The sequence below is a fragment of the Volvox carteri genome, assembly GCF_000143455.1.
Source record: "Volvox carteri f. nagariensis unplaced genomic scaffold VOLCAscaffold_19, whole genome shotgun sequence".
NCBI lineage: Eukaryota > Viridiplantae > Chlorophyta > Chlorophyceae > Chlamydomonadales > Volvocaceae > Volvox > Volvox carteri.
The window spans coordinates 1,479,811-1,499,351 of NW_003307562.1; the positions used below are offsets into that span (position 1 = coordinate 1,479,811).

Here is a 19,541-nt window from a genome sequence, read left to right on the forward strand (position 1 = left end):
CACCTCCTCCTTCTCCTTTCCCCCCTCACACACACACACACTCACGCACGACGCACGCACTCACCAGTCCCACATCATCCACCACATCCCTCAAATCAAAGATGTAGCGCACGTTGGCGAAAAAGCCTTTCGAATGCCCGGCCATGTAGTCCTGTAGGTATGTAGGTCCGTATGTAAGTGTCGGGCGGGGGGGGGGGTAAAGACAAACCACTGGCGAATGAAGCAGATACCAGTGATACACGGGCAGGGTGGGGTGGGGTGGGAGGCTGGAGAGGAGCGGGGGAAATAGCGGACAGGAGACGGGGGCGGGACGGGACAACGTGGACGGCTTGTAGGGTCGGAGGGAGGTCGGCTCTCACCACCGAACACACGCGCACATGCAGCCGGGGGCCCTCCGGGGGAACCAACACCCCGACCAATCCCCCGAGGCTGCTCAAAGGTACATCAAGGAACAGGTCTGAAAGCGCGGGACTGTGCGTGTGCGTGTGTGTGTGTGTGCGTGCGTGTGCGTGTGCGTGTGCGTGTGCGTGCGTGTGTGCGTGTGCGTGTGCGTGTGTGTGTGTGTGCGTGCGTGTGTGTGTGTGTGCGTGTGCGTGCGCCCCCAAAACCCCCCCACCCCCCCACCCACCCTGGGGGGGAAGGCGTAGGCGTGAGCTAGTGCCGCCAAAAACATCTCGATGCAAATGAGGAAGTCCTGGATACCGGAAGCCACGTCTTGTTGGACGTACCACGACTCGGCCTTGATGACACCCGCATACACCAAAATGGCTATCGCGATGCCCTGTCCCATTACGGCATCATTACGTACGACAGATTTTGTAATTCCCGGTTTCTAAATTTTAGGGTTTTACACAGTCAAATCATCTCCGGGAGGTTTTAAAAGGGTGTTAGATGAGCGCAGCGAGGCGAGAAAGCGAAACGCAGGAAAGAAGGATAGGTAAGAAGAAGTAAGCAATAAGAAGCAAATACGTGTTTGCACTTGCGGCGGTGCGCCAAAAAGTAGCATGCGCCATGTTAAGCGTGTGCAAGGCAAGTCAACGCCGATGCGACCAAGAGCTTATAATTTCAATGATTTATTTCAATGATGATTGGTAGTTTATGAAAGAAGTAGCTAATACTTTTGTGTATTAGCTCCGCAATACGGGGTAATGATGAATATAAATATAAATCAGCGGCGCCCAGGACCTCACCCCCCCAGCCCCTGGCCTACCTGCCAAAACGTGACGAACACAATGGCCTTAATGCACAAGAACTTGGACAGCGGCCGAATGGGAATCAGCTCCGTGTGCATGGCCGTGTACAGCATTACCAGGCAGTAGAGCGCCCACAGCTGCGGCGGTGAGCATAGCGGGTGTCAGCGATGGGGACTTGCTAGGAGATTAGTCCTAGTGGACGCAGTAGACCTCGATAGGCGTTAGTGGGCCTTTGCTCGCTTCAGCTATCTGCCTCCCCCCCTCCCTCCCGTTTCTAATGGCTGCCGGACACTACCCAGTGGCACATACATATGCATACATACGCATACATACAGATATACATAGACACATGATAGTGTTCTCTGTTATGATGTCTGGTCTGGTGACACCTTTGTGTTAGATGAAGGTTCTGGATTCGTTTCCTGGGCAGACCCCCGACATTAATCGGGAGAATTAGGTCAACTAATTGCTGCTGAGGATTGGAGATGAGGTCTAGTTGATTGACTAAGTTTCGCATGCTGAGCTAGTGGTGATGGCTGATCTGTCTCCACGGATGCCGGGTGACTGGATGAGGCGAGGTCTAGGTAGCAGGACCAAAAAACCACCGTCAGTTGTACGGTGGAATCATCATTCACTTGTAACTTGTATAACGATGGCTTTGCAAATTACACATGCTAACTTCTTTAACGTACACATCGACATTGCTATAAGTGATCATAATTTTTTAGGCAAAATTCAACCGGTTCCTTGACACATGGTGTAGTTGGTTATCACATCTGTCTCACACACAGGAGGTCCCCAGTTCGAACCTGGGTCGTGTCATTTTTTCGCCAACACAAGCTTTGACCATGCATTTTCAGGACTTTCATACCGCACGTTGTGCAAAGGCTCTGCGCATTTGGAGCGGACGATAGCCCCCCATATACCCGTACGTACACCCGTATATATACCCGCTTCAATACCAATCCATGACCCCCCGGCTTTCAAGGACATCCCCGCACGTGCATGCGGAACTTGTAACTTATAGCAGATATACATACATACACAGAAAGAAGCAGGGGAGAGAGAGGGAAAAGAGAGGACAGGGGCGAGAGATATGGATAAGACACACAAACATACACACAGACGCACACGCACCTGCGAAAAGTTCGTCACAGCCGCCAGGTACACGTAGCTCTTCTTGAAGTTGATCTGACCCTCGCCGTACTTGTCGAAAATGTCAGTGATGAAGGCGAGAGCCGTACATATGGGCCGCAAAATGACGTAATTCAGCACCCCCTGCAGGCAGGCAGCCAGGGTAAAGAAACGTCCTTAATGACAGCCGCGTGATGACGGGCCTCCTGGATTGAAGTCACCCAAAGCTATGTGGAGGTTGCCTGCCACCACCATTTGCCCCTGACCCCCTGAAAGATATGACGGACCCAACCCAACACGACGCAAAAGCACCCAGGATGCGGTCGCCCCTTCACTTAAATCACCCCTCGCCTCTTTTCATTTTCGGAATCCGTCGTCCAGATGCTTAGGTCATCACCCCCCCACGGCCAGTTATTTCTTTGGCTTTCGCTCTGACAACTCCGATCCCCTTCCCTTTCCTGCATATGATTTCCGTCCCCCTTCTTTCCGTCCCCCTTCCCTTTACATCATGTCACCCACCACGCAACCCTCTCGCCCCTTTTGCAACGCGATGCGCCCTGCCCCCTTTCCCGCCCTGCCCCGTCCCCAACCAAGCTCAGCTTCCCCATTTCGAGCTTCTCGAGCCAGGCCCCTCTCCCTCCGCTCCCTCCCCTCGCCCACCTTCTTACACTCCCACAGAAACCGGGTACCCATATCCCAGGGCCGCAACAGCCACCCCAGAAACCACATGTGCTCCATCTGCGGCTTCTTGCTCATATGCTCGTCCAAATCGCCGTACGTGTCCTACATCGTATACATGTACATACATACGCATGCGTCGATGGATGCACGCGCACGTTCAGCCGCACTTCAAATGGTGTGCGTACAGCACACAGAGCCACAGAGCGCGGGCACATGCATGCGTTACATACATACAAACGCTCTGGGGTTTGGGATTGACATTGTGGGGCATCGGCCCCCACGGCTTTAGCCCCCACAGCCCCCACAGTGGTTCGTCTCCCCCCACGTACACACCTACTACTACTTACCAGCGCCACATGCCGCCAGCTGCTCATACACCCGCCCCATTCCGATCCACCCACAGTAGGAACCGACCTGCCCTCTCCCCACCCTCCCTCCGCTCCTTTCTTTACCTAGAACCCAATTCGCTGTTCCCTCCCCTCCCAGCCTCACCCCACCCCCCTCACCCCACCGCCCTCACCCTACTCCCCTCCCCACCTGCAGAAAAGCCATCAGGTACGCGAAGAACGAGTAGATGACAAAGGCCTCGTAGCACTCACGAATGGGGTCCAAGTACTCCCGAGCCTGAAGGAGTGAGGGGGGACCGGGGGCGGGGGGCAGGGCCGCGTGGGGCGGAGGGGGGGGCCGGGGCCGGGTTTGCCCACTATGGGTCCACATCTGTAGGGCCTTCTTCTCCGGACCCCATATGCCTCCTCCCAATCCCTTAATCAATCCTGGTGGTGGTTGTGGCGGTGGTTGTGGTGGTGGTTGTAGTGATGATTGTAGTGGTGGTTGTAGTAGTTAACAGCATTATATATAAGCCCATCCGGGCGCGATGATGAGCAGCAGCTGATGATGATGATGAATGAATCCTCAAGGTCGCGACTGCTGCTGTAGCTGCTGCTGGTGCTGCTAAACCTCCGCGGTTGCTGGTGCTGCCGTAGTGGCCGTAGAGGTTACCAATGTGCACTTAGGTAGAAAAACGCCGCTGTTCCGGTTGCTAGTGCCGCTAATATTATTGCTGCCGTTGCTGCTACTGCCCCTCTTGTAATACCCTTGTCCCTCCTCCTCCTCCTCCTCCTCCTGCTGCTGCTACTGCTACTGCCGGGTGATGCTGCTCCCCAGGCTGCTACCCCTCATCCGCACTCCCGCTGTTCCTCCCCTCCTGCTACCCTGGGGACCCCCTACCACAGATCGCAAACATAAACACAAACCCGACCCCACCCCACCCCTTACCCACCACCAAGTCTCATCCCATCCCACCTCCCGCCCCGTCCTTCCTGACCACGGTCGCAATCGCCCCTCTCAATTATGGAAGGCGCTCATCCCCTCCCCTCCCCTCCCCTCCCTTCAACATTCCCCGCTCCCGGCGAGCCCACTTTATCCACCCTCTCCTCCTGCTACCTCCCTGCCCCCGTTCCCATCCCCAAGCCTCTGTAACCCTCCCTTCCTTACACGCCCCCTTCCTCCCGGAAAAGCTCCCACTGTACGCAATTTGCATGTAGTTCCCGCCCCGCCCCGCCCCGTCCTGCCCCTCTAGGTGTCCGTTTCCTGCCTTTTGGAACCTAAGCGCGAACCAGGCATCCACCGCGTAGATGGGCACCATCAGCAGGATCCGGATCACGTGCTTTTGGAGGCGTGGTTGAGTGTAGTACTCGGTGTGCATAGCGATCTGCGTGTGGAAGAGGGGGGATTAGGGTGATGGGGGCTCAGGGTGATGGGGGATTAGGGGGATGGGGGATTAGGGCGATGGGGGATTCGGGTGATGGTGGGACAAAAGTGAAAGAAGAAACTGCCGACGGTGGCCAATGAACCAGCTGCGGGTGTCAGGAAGGGGGACGGAGGGTGCAGCATGTGGGTGAATGGATGGGTCATGTATGGGTGGGCGGATTGGGTGAGAGGAAATGTGGGGAGAAAGTGGGCCGAGGAGGACGAGGAGGGGGGAAAAGGAAAACCCCGCACGGGCAGGGTAACGAGGTGGGGCGAGATGACGTGGGCTGTTGGTTGGCGATAAAGAGGTAAGGAACTCAGGCGAGGGAAAGGGGGTAACGAGGGCGGCCCAGAGGGTTTCAGGGATGACGCTCCCGTACATGTAGGGGAGCTGAGACCCGCTGCGTTTGTTTGAAAAGTGCAATGAGGCACAATGCAACGCCTGGAGCTTATAGGGTGCCACGCACCTCGTAAATGGAGATGGGCATGGAGAGGATGACGAAGATGCCGCCGATAAACCATGCTGCGCGGGCGGGACGTTAGGTGGGGATAGACGAGGGGTGTAAGTTTCGCGTTCAGGTGTTGAAGCTGTCGATGTGATGGTGCGTGCGAGATGAAGTGATGGTAATGTGAGAAAAGGTGCAGGATTCGACCGTACCTTGATAATGTACATCGTAATGCTGCTTCTGGAACTCCCAAATGGTCAGCGGCAACGCCATAAAAGTGAGCAGGCATAGGGTCCACCATAGCTGCGCAGTGCAAAGGCCGGGAAGTTGCGTCTTTGAAGTGCCTGCTGAGCTTGTGCGCAGTCACTACGACTTGACGACATAGCAGAATACCTCACCAGCCTGAAATAACGACGCAGCGGCCACGCCATTCAAGTGCACCTAGCGACGTGACCCCACCAGACAAAAGTTCCACCAAAAGCGATCTGATGTAATCTTTCAGGAAGCTGTTCACTCCGAGCATGTCACGTAGCCACACGTTGGGGATATGCCTGCCCAAGGGACTCACACGGATTTAACATATCCCGATTTGGCACTTCCTCCAGCAGTGACATAACAACTATGTAAAGGGAGATACATAGATGTTAACTAATGCCTCTGAGATAATGCAAAATGTGCTATTTTCTTTCTCCCGTACCCCAAAACCGTTGTGTTGGAAGAGGGCAACCGTTGGCGCGCAAAGGCATAATTGGAGAGGCCCAACTTATGCGCGTGCTTTTGTAATGTTTACACTTCAGGCTTGCTTCAGGCTTGTAGCCGGTACCTCCTGGTATAGGGCTGAGACGAGGTTAAGCGTACGTCTTAGGTTGCGACCTGCTCACGAAGTGACAGAAAGTTTTAAACCTAGACTGATTTTCATTAGTTCTTAGTTGCTCTCTTAATATACATAGCATAAGGAGAAACCCACAAGGGACCTGGCTAGCTGATGCTCCATGCTGTCAATTATGCATAGACCCAGCCCAAAGTGGGGCTAAACTAAACTCTGATATTGCTTCCTTGCATTGCTTCCGTTTGAGGCTTCTCCTTGGGGTGAAGGCACTTGTTTTGTGGCATCCTTATAGCCGTAGGACCTAGCCTTCCATGGCTTTAACAATCGCCAAACCCCAGCTATCAGTGAGCAACAAGCCAGGATTTTCCGTATGGAACTCAAATCAGCCTCCCATTCAGCCAAAGTTCAATGAAGCCGGGCGCCTACCCGCCGGCCTGGCTGCGTACCGAGGCGCTGTTGACGACCTTGACGATTTAATCTTGAATGAGGATAAGCTGCACGCGGAAGCGACTGATGTTCACCTGGAGACACCCCTTCACATCGGTGCGACATGGGGCCAGCTAGCGATTGTCAGGGTAAGTCTCTTCATCCTTAGTGCCATTACGGATCTGAGCCACACCAACAAAAACATGGCCTTGATATGGCGTCTTTCTGAAGCTACGGGTCCGCCCTGCTGGACGCCGTTTTTACCTCCACAGCGCACCACATCTCTGACCCCCACCGCTCTGCAGGACTTTTCCGCATACCCCGAAATTCGCTCTGTTAGTGACCACATTTTAGTCATCGTGTCATGCTGAACCCTAAAATCGGTAACCCGTCATTGCCTTGCAGTCATCCCTCCTTCCCTCCCTCAAGACGATCGTCCTTCAGCTTTTCCCTAATCAGCTTACCTCGTTCTCGCCAGCTCCCCCAAAACAAGCAAACAAGTCAATCCTCCACCCATCATCCCATCCAAAATTCCAAACCCAACCTCTCCCCCACACCCCAAGTCCCCCACCCTCTCTATTACGCCGCCCCGAAACCTAAAACCCCATCTCTCGCCCTCCCCTTCTCGCATCCCCTTCTCTGCCATCAGCTCCTGGTTCGTGACCACGGCGTCAACGTTGACCCGGTCAACTGGGAGGGCTGGACGCCTTTCTTCTGCGCCATCTCCCGTTCCCACATCGAAGTGGCGGACTACCTGATCAACAACGGCGCCAATCTGTACCACACCACGGCCTCGGGCATGACCGCGATGCATGTCGCGTCTTGGTTCGGCCAACGAGACTCGATAGAGTACTTGCTGCAGAAGCGCGCGCCGCTGCACACCGAGAACATGTACGGAGTTACGCCCATTGGAATGGCGCGACCTGGGCCCATCAAGCGCATGATGTGAGGATGGGAATGGGGAAATGGATGGCATAGAAGGGGTGGAGGAATGGCATGGGAAGGGGAGGGGAAAGAACTGGGTGGGAGGAGGAAAATCTGTCACGAGAGGTGTTGGGGGGGGAAGAGGGACGGGGCGTGCCTTCCCCGCAGTAGTACCTGGCCCTGGCTGGTCGGTGTTGGGCGGGGGGCCGCCAAGTACCCCTGGGGGGGTACTTGGCCCACGATCATGCCCTCGCTCTCCATCCATCGGCCCCACTGCACAGAGTATATAGGGTCTTCATATCACCACTTGATGTCTACTCAATCTTAAATCACTTAGGGTTTTCCACTTAATGTTTACTCTCTTTTCACTGAATGCCCAGCTGCTTTTGTTGTTATCGTTGTAACTATTTTGCCCCCTTCCCCCCTCCCACTCCCCCTCCGCCTCTCCTCGACCCCCCAATAAAAAACAGTTTTAATGCTCTGGAGGAGGCGGATAAGGACAAGCACTGAGGCGGACTGGATCGAGGGCTGGGTGGGCCCGATGCGGCCAAATCGGCGTTACGGGGAGCAGTACCACGGTAGCCGTACTGAGAGGGGGCTGCGCTGCGCTGGGCCGGGGTTCTTTTATGTGATGGGCTCGCGCCATGAGCGGAGGTTTGCTGGATGAGCTGGGTCGAGGGCGGCTTGCAATGGGTGGATTTGGGTTTGCTAGGGTACGGCTGGGTAGGGTATGTTGCAGGAGGCAGCAAGTTGGGTTGATGGGGGCCTGCGGGTGTTTGTAGTCGATATGAAGAACTGCGAGTTCTGCGGATCTGGATCTCCCCCTCTGCCATAATCATGTGGACTAAGCTGTGGGAGAGACGGGCGCTAATGAGCACCGGTAGCAATGCGGGTGGTAATGGTGGTCCTCTGGGCTTTGCTGGGCTGGGGGTGATGAGGTGTGCGGGTTTATGTTTGACGGGTGATGGGTGTATGGCGGGTGACGGGTGACGGGTGATGGGTGTATGGCGGCACGTGACCCGACGCCGACGCGGCTCCAGATCCGCCTGCAGGTGGGGCACTGCCAAGTGTTTCATCCTTGTGTGGGCAGTAATAGTCACCTAGCCATCTGTGGCCCTGTGTTGAGGCCACGTGTTGTGCGGCCGGTCGATCTGTCTGACTGTCTGTCGGTCGGTCGTAACATCAAATCCCTTTCTTCCATCCTACCCCAAGTGTAAACAAACAAAAAAACACGGTGGCCGTTGGACCTCCAATTCTTCAACTAAAATTAAACAGTGGAGTAATAAGTAAGCAGTGTGAGTTGCAGCGATGATTTTCATTCTCGCAAAAAGAAAATTTATTTTATCACGGCGTAGCATCCATGCAGTGTCCCGCTTGTACGCCCGGCACAGCACAGCACAACACAGCACAGCAAACTCAGATACGAAATGGTAAGTTTCTTAGGTGCTAGACATCGAAAGCTTAAGGGGAAGTGATAGCCCAGCTACGGTGGCGGCGATGCTGGTTTTGGGCAGTAAGCTGGCCAATAGTAAAAGGGACTGGCTCCAGTCGGCGACTGGGGGAAGCGTCACATTATAACTTACTTGGCCGCCGGTCTGCAAGGCCTCGGCATCGGCGGCTGGTTTAGAGACAAGGAAGAAGAAGGATACTAAGCTTACAAATACTGGAGCAGGGATACCTTTAAAACAGTCTGGCAAAGCTAAACCATAAAACCCCGTAGTTGTGAGCACCAGTCGCTTACAACTAGAGAACGATTATTATGATGCGTCTGATACTGTCTGATCACGGACATATGTTGCACTACCTGTACCAGGAACGCCAGTTTGTTATAAAAGGTACAAATTCCGCACGGGGTCCGTCAAAGCCGGAGACCACGGACTATATATTGTTGGCTTAGATGCGACGGAGCGAAGCGACCGGAGCTCCTAAGGCTGGTTCTGTGGTACTGTCGTACAACTGGGTCGCAGTGGCGACTTAATTCTTGCTGCTCTCCTGGTGAAGTCATTCTGCCTTCACGCAGAAGAGCATACAGCCTTGTCCAACTAGTCAGCGTGACAGGCTGTACTTGAAGCCTTACTAATTCAAGTTCCGATCTACATTTGTTCAAGTTTCTTACGGTTCCGATATTATTATTTTTCAATGTCAACTATTAACATCGAAAGTCCATATGGCCAGCGACGAGAAAACTGTAGGTTTTCTGAGTAAAACGGAAGAAAACCCCAAGGTTTTCGGTGTATTTGCAGAGAGCATACTCGGTTGAATGTCGTTGGTGCGTACGGCTGGACCGTACAGGGCTAGGGTAAGTCGCAGGAGTGCGACGAAGAGAACAATTTCGCGAGTTCATAGCGTCAGAGAGTACTGACAAGTTTCCGCTGCGGCTTCTGCCTAACCTACAGGCTCCAGAAGCAGAGTCGCTCGGTAACCAGGCTCGCCCCCTCCCACGGAAGCAAGCACAACTTTCCTGCCTGCAAGGTACCCCTCCGTCTGTACGACCCCGAAGCGGTACGGCAACTAGTCAAGAAAACTCTTTCATTGTCCAATTTAAGCGAAAACCGCGTGAAAACTGTGTTTGCAGGCCGTATGAAGGTGTGGTTGTGAAGAGGCCATGAGACCACATGACCCGTTACAGGACAGAACCCCCATACGACCACACGGATGTGGATCCACGATCAAACCATTCCCAGAGTGAAACACATGACATTCAAGCTACTCGGTGGCCTTTCTCCTCCTGCTCATCATCATCACTACCACCACCACTACCACCATCACTACCACCATCACCTACGCTTAAATGCATTTAAGCATATGCATGTATGAAACGAGAGCCCGAGTGAGCCCAAAACATGGCCGGTAGGTGCCACGTGCGAGAGAAACCCCAAAGCACGCAATTCATGCGTGCCATTTTTAAGTGCTGTGTGGGTAATGGCCTAAGTGAATGAATCCCATCTTCACGTATATACATGTATGACCAGAAAAGTCCCCAGTGAGCGGGTGTAGATGTGGTGGATGATGTGATGCGATGCAATGTGCCCACGCGCACGCCCACGCGCACTGTGGGGCTCCAACGGAGGACACTAAGCACAGCACCGCACACACAATTAAACACCCACGACGCGGCACATATGCAGGCGGCTGTGTGTACGTCTGTACTCTCATCCAATACACATATACGTGTGTTGCGCCATACACGCAAATGTAATGAGGCCGCGGTGTGAGGGCCATACATAAAAAACCCTCCTACACACATCCATCCACACACATTATGCATGCCCACACGCGATCCACGCACAGCTTAGGGTTCGGGTTAGTACTGCGTTAAATGTCCGTCCCTCTAAATGTGTGGCTGCACCACACCACTGCATACCACGACACTACTCGTATAGCTTACACTGCCTGCCGTACATTGCACCTCCCCCCCCCGCGTAGTTGGAAACCAATAATTCCTCAATTGGCATCCGAAATCATCATACGAAAAAACACACGTAGTTTGAAAGTCACAGGTGATGGGCTTGGAAGTCTGTCTAGCTGGAAGTTTGTCTATCTGTCAATGTGTATGTGTGCGTTTCTTTCCCCATGAATCCATATGAAGCCTCCCTTCCCGCACAGCCATGTGTTGTTCCTGCCTGGCCGCCGTCTGCACGATGTTATTGATGCATTCCCTAACGCCATTGACACCACCACCACCATTATCACAACCCAATTATTACAACCACTTCCATTACCCGCCCCAACCCCAGTCGCTACAGAGAGCAGCCGGAGGACTCAGAACGAGGAAAAGAGAACGCCAGCTTCTTAGCACAACCCGGCACACGCCTCGGTGTCCGATTCACTGTTGTCCGTACCTTTTCCTTCGTTTTGAAGCCTGGAGCTCACCCGACCACATACCAGGACATACAAGCCCGCAAAGTACATTTATTATATACATTTAACAATTAATAATATTGTTATTATCATTATTTGTATGCCATGCCACCGCAAATTGCAAAGCACCTTTGAAGCCATTTCGCGCTTCAAAAATTGATGATTTTTTCTTGTCTTGATAAGAGCTGTAACAGCACCAGCGCCAGTATCAATATCGGCCGAAGAACAGAATACGCTGTCGACTTACAATAAAAAAATCACGAAAGGCTGAGATGGGCAAACGCTTACTAAGGTGCGATCTCGCTTGTCGGAAAGTGCGGTGGTTCTCGATTGCCATAAACCCATCAGGTTGTGCACATCAACATTAACATCAAAAGCGATCACATCGGAGCATTTCGCCGCGACGGTCCCTCTTCCCCCCGGGCAAAAGGTTCGGTCGGGCCTTCAGAGCTTGATTGCATCCGCGAACAAAACTTCTTGACAATAGCAAGTGCTTGCTTTTGTATCATGCCTCTTTAATCTTACCACTGAGCTCATTCACTGCAGCGCATTCATGCATCCATCCGTACGTCCGCCATGCATGTGCAGCTCACTTTCTTCCCTATAGCCCGTTGGAAGCCTCCGGATATCTTGCAGGACAGCCGAGACTGTTAAGCGGTTTTTACTGCTTGTTACGGATTGTAGGCTGTACACTCAGGTCTTCTGCCATTTGCCGGCCAACCCGTACACTCACGTCTTCGCCGACTTGGCGTCCACCCCGTACACTCACATCTTCTGCCATTTGCCGGCCAACCCGTACACTCACGTCTTCGCCGACTTGGCGTCCACCCCGTACACTCACATCTTCGACCGCACGGCGGCCACCCCGTACACTCACATCTTCGACCGCACGGCGGCCACCCCGTACACTCACATCTTCGCCGACTTGGCGTCCACCCCGTACACTCACATCTTCGGCCGCACGGCGGCCACCCCGTACACTCACATCTTCGACCGCACGGCGGCCACCCCGTACACTCACATCTTCGGCCGCACGGCGGCCACCCCGTACACTCACATCTTCGGCCGCACGGCGGCCACCCCGTACACTCACATCTTCGGCCGCACATCGGCCACCCCGTACACTCGCCACCTTCGCCTTGAAGACCGCTGCTGCTCCGAAGCCTGGCTGTAAGAGCTCCGCTGCCACCGCCACCGCTGCCAGCGGCAGCGGCTGCCCCGCCAGGTAAATCCGCCGCCAATGTCGCGACGGCTGCGGCGGCAGCCGCTGCTGCGGCAGCGCGCGACGCAGCCGTACGTCCCGCCGGCTGTGTTGGTGGCGGCAGCAGCTGCTGCTGGGTTCCGGAGCCAGCTCCGACAGCGGGGAGCTGCGAGGGGGTAGCGGCGGCGCCCAATCCTGACGGCTGCGATTGCAGGGCGAGGTTGCTGCCTCGGCGGAGGGCCACCTTGAACGGCTCACCGCTGGCGGAGAGGGAGAGCTCCGTCGTGGCGCTGCCGAGGCTGGCGGCGGAGGCGGCGACACTGGCGGAGGCGGCGACGGCGGGCAATTCCGGGTTGCGCCCCGGCGAGCGCCGCGCCCCGGGTCGCTCCGACGGCAGTAACGTCCGCTGCGGCGGCCGACCGGCGGCGGCGCCGCTGCAAGGGTCCTGTACGATGCTGTCGTCCAGCACGGCAGCCCTGGCGACGCCGCCGCCAAGCCGTTGCCGCGGCAATGCCGCCAGGGCTTGGGCACCCCCCGTAGCCCGCGGTAAAGGGCAATACGGACCCGCGGGTGTCAATTGGCCGGGTATGGATGTACGGGATGACGTGACCGGGCCGGCCGGCTGCGCAGCCGCCGCCGCCGCCGCTGCTCCTGCCGCCGCTGCTGAAAGCGTCGGCGGGCGCGGCGGCGACGCAGGGTCCATTCCGGCCTTGAGCTCCGAGGCCTGAGGCGCGGTGGTCACTGTGATACCGGGGCCGCCGCCGCCGCCGGTGACGGCGACGGCCGCCACCGCCGCTGCCGACGGCTGAAGCATGGCGGCGGCAGAGGAGTTGGTCATGGAGCGTTGGCGCTCCGTGGACGAGCGCCGTACCGCAGCTCCGAGCCCCAGGCACTCGTTGGGTTCGCTTCCGACGCTAGGTGCACGACGCAGCTCCGGTAGAGCGCTAAAATCGCTCCTCCCCAGCTGCGCCAACATCTGACAACCACTGTCCACGGACCGCCGTCGTGCTATCGACGTCGTCGGCCCCGAAACCGGGGGTCGTACAGGGCCTCTCGTCGCCGCCGCCGCCGCCACCACTGGCGGCTTGATATCCGTCAGCGTCAAACCGCTAGTCGAAGCGGACCGGAGATTTACCGAAGACCGTCGAGACGCACGACGCTCAACCGACGGCGTCGGAGACCCGACGCCGCGATCTGGCGCCGCCGCCGCCGCCGCCGCTGCCGTTGCCGCCGCCGCTGCCGACAACCCCGTCGCGGATCCCGATGCAACCTCCGACAGCGCCGAGCTATGACTGCAATGCCGTACAATCCCGTTACCCTGGCGGCCCAGGGACGTCCAGTCGAAGGCATGAGCGCGACCGCCGCCACTACCGCCGCCGCCGCCACTACCGCCGCCACCGCCGCCACTACCGCCGCCACCGCCGCCACTACCGCCGCCACCGCCGCCACTAAATCCGCCGGGACCGCCAAGGGACTGTAACGCCGACGCTAGCAGCGAATCCGAAACCAAGGAGCTGCCGGAAACTGCCGCCTGTCGCAGATGCTCAATCGCCATGTTAAGGCCTGTCTCGGTGTCCAGAAGACCGAGCAAATTGGGGGCGAGTACGCCGTCTCCTGCTGCCTCCGCGGCGGCCTCCTCTATCGCCGCCAGTCGCCGCTTGGCGGCGGCGGCCAAGTCGTCCAGGCCATCCACCTGCAGTGGCGGCGTGGCGGCATCGGTGACTAAACCCAGTTGACAACCAGGATAAGGTCACGGCGTGTTGTAGTACGATAAGTACGGCAGAAGATGCGGCATTTAGACAGCGCTACCAGGCCGTGGTTGGTGCGATGGTGAGGTGGTATGTTTAGGAGTGCGAGTTCGTACAAGCGCATTTCAACACGCGCGTTGCGTATCGGGCATGTGTGCCTCGCCGTGTGCGTGTGTATGTATGTATGTATGTGTGTATTTGTTACATATCGATCCATACCTGACGCTGGCCAGGGGCATCTAACCGTAAAAACCCCAACGGGAGCGACCGCCGAAACACTCTCCTTCCTTGTGGGGGGAGAGGCGCGTGAGGGACCACTATCCCCACGTGCTCGACCGAGGGCGTGGGCCCCCGCGTTTCCCCCTTTTGTCAAGAGGAAAGAGTGGCTACCAGGGCCCTCAAACGACCAACCTCAGCACGCGCTGTGGCACGCGCTGTATGAGTATGTGTGTGTTTTGACAGTCGTGAGGATACGGAAATCCTCAATGTCTCTACTTAGCATGCTTACATACATACATACGCACGTGCGGTACATTCCTCATCCACCTGCTTCTCGGTTTGCTTCAGGAACTCCAAAGCGGCACGCAGCTCCATCGCAAGTCGCACTTCCACTTGCTGTACGCGTGCCCGTACGGCGTCTCGCACCGCCGGAAGCGCATCGACTCCTAACCGTCGTACGACAGAGTCAAGCAGCCCCAGCAGCATTCCCAGATGTCCGGCCGACAGAGGCAGCGACTGCGGCGACGCCGCCGTCGGTCGTCCGCCCCCGCCGTCTCCGTTCAGTGCCGCTTGCCGAGCTCCGCCGCCGCCGCCCCCGCCGCCGCCATCGTCACCGCCGCCACCGCGACCGCGCTGGGACGTGTTCGCGGAGGCGTAAGTCTGCATTGCCGTTGCCGAGGGCGCCGCAGAAAGCCGCCCGCCCTGACTCGATCCACGGGCCCGGAGGAGGAAGTCCGACCCATGGGTCGCTGCTGCGTCTCGCTCCGCATCCAGCGCCAGTGCCAGCGTCTGCAGCGCCCTCCCTACCACCTCGTCCGTCAGAACCTGTCGGCGCTGCCACTGATCGCGAGATGCCCTGGCGATCAGCCACGCGGGCGCCGTGGACAGAAATGGGTCGTAGCTGCCGCCGCCAGCGGCGGTGGCGGCGGAGGCAGTGGAAGCCTCCCCGCCCTGCCGTCGAATCTGGCTCGACGGTGCCGTATTTGCGCCGCGGCTGCGGCCGACGGAGGCGTAACGATGCAAGCGGCGCGCTCCTGCCACCGCCGCTGCCGGCGGGTCGGCGCTGCCGCCGCTGCCGCCGAGGTCTCCACCGCTGGTTATCACTTGCCCGTGGGCGGCACCGCCGCCCCCGCTGTTGCCGCCGCCGCTGACGGAGGCGGTGGCAATGGTTGCGGAGGTGCTTGTGACGTGAGTTGGGACGCTGCTGACCGTTTGAAGGGTCCCGACACCGCTGCCGCCACCGGGCCCATCACGACTGTGGCCCTCCATGCTAGCGTTGAAGCGGCGCAATAAGCTGGCAAGTCCCAGCAGGCCGCGCTTCGGCGGCTGTACGGCAGCGAGCTCCAACGGGTCTTCGTCTTCTGCCTCCATGGTTGCCGTACCGGCCACCACCGGGACGGCAAACGGCGACAAGACCGATGGCTTTATCGAATCTCCCCCGCCGCCAGCGGGATGTTGTACGGGGGGAGTCGGCGGAGCTGGCGGCGGCGGTGGAGGTGGCGGCGCCGTCGGCGGCGGCGGCAGCGGCACAGGAGCTGCTGTGGCGGCTGCCGTCGGCGAGGGTGATTCTGGTGTACTGATCTGCATTTGCTGGGTTGCAGCCCGAACAGATTCCTTCCTGGATTTGGATCTGGATTTCGTTGCTGAAATGGATTCAGAAACCTGTCGCCCTTGTGCGTTTGCCTCCTCACCTGTCGACCCACGGGTCGCCTGCTCCGGGACGGCTTCAGACCCACGGGTTGCTGTTTCAGAACCGCGGTTACTCGACACAGAGTTTGCTGTACTTGTCCTGGCCATCCCGAGTGATGCGCCAGCCGACTTCACACTGCTCGACCCATGGGTAACCGACTCCCCAAGGACTGACCCAGGGGTCGCTGGCAGGCCCCCGCGTGACACCCGCCGAGCCGCCGCTGTGTGCTTCTCCTCCTCATTCCTGTTATCCAAGTTACTACCCATATCCTGTCGTACAACCCAACCATCAATGAACTCCTGCTCACGTAAGCTGCCATTCGTACCAACCGCCCCTGGGCCGCTCGCATTGGCGAGTCTCGACGAGCCCTCGCCCCGCCGTCGGAGACTGACCGAGCGGCGCTGGGACCTGTGGACCGCCGCAGCGACAGCTTCAATGGCAGCATTCACACCGGGAGAGCTAGCATTGGCAGCATTGGCAACGACAGATACTGTCGACACCGCCGGCGCCGCCGACTCCGACGCCGCCGACCCGGGAAGAACGGCATCCAAGCTGGCGGCGGTGTTCACCGTATCGAGCTGCACATCCGGCTCCAGTTGTACTGCACGGCTGAAAGCGTCGATGCCGCGGCCGTCACGACGCGTCGACGCGGATTGTTTCAATGTAGTATCGTTTGTTCGGCCGACAGTAGAGACACCAGTGGCGGCGGCGGCGGCGGCGGCTGGGACGACAGCTGCAGCAGCAGGTCTTGAATGAGGCAGGGGATCCCTGGAGATCCAACCACCGGCGGCGCCGCCGCCAGGGCTGGTCGGGACGCGCGGCGGCGAGAGGAGCGACGGGTGGCTGTTTGCGGCCTCCAGGAACGAGGTCCAAGACGAGCTAGATGTCCCGCGGGATGCCAGCACCGGCGTGTCGGGGCCGCTGCCGTCGCTGTTGCCGCCGCCACCACCGTCATTTACGACATTGTCGTACGGCCCAGTGGTGCTGCAGCCAAATGCACGGATAATGGCGGTGAGCTCCATCTCTTCATCGCTGCTGCTTAAGCCGCCGCCGCCGCCATCATTGCCGTTTTTGTGGTTGTACGACGTACCTGGCGGCAGTGGCGGCGCCATCACCGCAGCTGCCACGGTGGCGGCTGTGGTGCCGCCGCCGGGTTCGTCGTCGGCCGTACTGGCGGCATGGACCCCGGCGGTAGCTGTGGTGGACTCGACGGCTCCTGTACGGTAAATGCCTCCCGCCGCCGCCGCCTGCTCCCCTAGCGCCAACTCCGATGCGCTGTGCTGGATCCAGGATTCGAAATCGTAGCAGCCGGCGCTGCTGTACAGTCCGAATGTTGCGTCGCCGTACATCCCCCACACCCAGCCGCCGTTGAGCAATTGCTGGTAGCGCTGAAACAACCTCTCCTTCAAGTTTTAAACCGAATCAAGAGCGAAGGGACGTTCCTGCTGTTATTTCGGTTGTAATTGGTTGTTGGTTCCTGGGTCTATCTGGGTCTTATGTCCCTCCGGTTTCCCCTCCATCTCTGGGCCAAGAGTCATGACTTGCCTAACTGACTGAAATACGGGTGATTGAAATACACAAGCGGCAAGGACACACGTTCAAGCAACACAAGGGACCTAGTAATCCTCCTCCCCCCTCCTCCTCCCCCCTCCTCCTCCCCCCTCCTCCCCCCTCCTCCTCCCCCCTCCTCCTCCCCCTCCTCCCCACTCCTCCTTCCCCTCCCCCACCTGAACCATATCTCCCGACTCCGGATGGTCCTTGCACACCGCCGCCAGATCTCGCGCCGCCAACACGATGACATCGGTGGGCCCCAGGGCTATGGCGGTATGTGTACGGCGCCTTGCGCCCAAATCTGGCAGTAGTGCTAGCTCACCAAACATATCCCCAGGCCGTAGCACCGCCGAAACGTCCCCTGTCAGCGACTTGAGCAGTACACAGCCCTACAAGGTACCGGTGAGGGGGGGGGAGAAAGGGGGGGGACCAGAGCGGCTTCCAGAGTTTGGGTCTCGTGACTTCGGACGGGGTGGGGGGGGACTTGACGGCGTTTATGAGGTTTGCGTATTAAGAGCCTGGGCTGCCAAGACTTGACGCGCCACCACAGTTCTTCCAAAAACTACTAAAAACTTACATACACACACATAGATACATACATAAATCACCCGCGATGTCGCTGAACCAATGACATCATCCTCGCCTCCGCCGACAGCAAGCAGTCGCTCACCCCACCTCACCCGACGTACGACAAACATGTCCCGCCCCGCGTCCAGGGCCCGGTAGATGACCTCCCGGGTTGTGTAGCAGGACAATGTCAGCCGCGACTGCGTTAAGGAGAGGGAGGGGAAAAAGGGGGGAAGCGAGGGGAGGGAACTTAAAAAAAACACTTTTTGTCGAACGTTCAGGTCGACAAAGAAGAGGGGGGAGAAGGGGAAGCGAGGAGAGGATGCGGCGCCTTGGAGGTGGTTAGGATTTGGGGGTTTTAGGGCAAAGGACGGAACAGACACAAAGGGCCTGCTGCGATTGCAGACCACCCCGGGGGCCACCACGTGGGGGCATGGGTTAGAATCCAGGGGGACAGTGCCGTACGGGCAGAGGGGTAGTGCCGTACAGCGTCGTCGTACAGGGGGGTTTAGTGGGACAGGAAGGGAAAATGACTTAAGCCCCCTGGGTGGTGTGTTGCGGGGTAAGCGGGGGGATAACTCCAGACGAAAACCCCTTCTCCCCTCCCCAAACTTCATAACCCACACTTCCACACACCACACATATACCCCATATCCATTTTCCCCCTTCCGCCTTTACGAAAGCGGTTTGGTACTTGGTTCGGTCGGGATTTTATCCTTTGCTGCTGCTGCTGCTGCATCCATCCTCCTCAGATTCCCCCTCTTCCAGCCCGCTAAGGCGCACTGGGGCCCCCTTCTGTTGTATCACGTCTTTTCCAGAAAAGAACCGATCGGCGGATGTCAGATCCCGGGATACCCGGGACACCACAACTTCACCCCTCAATCCCCAAACCCCCGAACCTGCAGCGCCGCCAGGAAGGGTTCATCACAGCCTAGAAACAGCGGCAGGTGGTTGAGCGCCGTACTGTACAACGACCATTTTATGTCCTCCAACAGCCCACGTGGCAATTCGTACAGCACCGAGTCAGCTTCCGGTCCTGAGAGGGGGGGGGGTCGGGTGGGTTGCAGACCGGCACGAGGGTGAGTGGGCGTTAGCTGTGGCGGGTGTTAGCTGTGGTTTGTATGTAGCTGTGCGTTTGTATGTATGTAGCTACGTGTTTGTGTGTGTTTGTGTGTGTTATATATGCTCAGCTCACATGCATGCGGCGTAAGAGGCAGCTCTTTGAACTCCCGGCTTGTTTCCTGCCCCACCCCCTAAAATCCCATCTCCCCAGCTTTGCCCCATCCGCCAGTGTGCCTGCCCCATCTTTCCCCCCCCCCCAC

General features: G+C 57.7%; 3 protein-coding genes across 3 annotated transcripts; 2 read left to right on the forward strand and 1 right to left on the reverse strand.

The window, feature by feature from the left end:
• Nucleotides 1-1,186: 1,186 nt before the first annotated feature.
• On the reverse strand, nt 1,187-5,476 carry VOLCADRAFT_60569 (uncharacterized protein; the record flags this gene model as incomplete). The annotated part of the gene is made up of 8 exons (XM_002950628.1): nt 1,187-1,330; nt 2,331-2,471; nt 2,988-3,110; nt 3,546-3,623; nt 4,194-4,212; nt 4,613-4,719; nt 5,225-5,280; nt 5,416-5,476. The coding sequence occupies 8 exons, from the start codon at nt 5,474-5,476 to the stop codon at nt 1,187-1,189; spliced, it is 729 nt and encodes a 242-aa protein (XP_002950674.1).
• A 574-nt stretch (nt 5,477-6,050) lies between these two features.
• Nucleotides 6,051-7,407, forward strand: ank1 (ankyrin-repeat protein; the record flags this gene model as incomplete). Its single annotated transcript, XM_002950521.1, has 2 exons — nt 6,051-6,607; nt 7,108-7,407. The coding sequence occupies exons 1-2, from the start codon at nt 6,344-6,346 to the stop codon at nt 7,405-7,407; spliced, it is 564 nt and encodes a 187-aa protein (XP_002950567.1). The 5' UTR covers nt 6,051-6,343.
• A 4,513-nt stretch (nt 7,408-11,920) lies between these two features.
• VOLCADRAFT_60648 (uncharacterized protein) lies at nt 11,921-12,472 on the forward strand (the record flags this gene model as incomplete). The annotated part of the gene is made up of 1 exon (XM_002950522.1): nt 11,921-12,472. A coding segment is annotated over one exon (552 nt), but the record flags the coding sequence as incomplete, so codon positions are not given.
• Nucleotides 12,473-19,541: the final 7,069 nt, after the last annotated feature.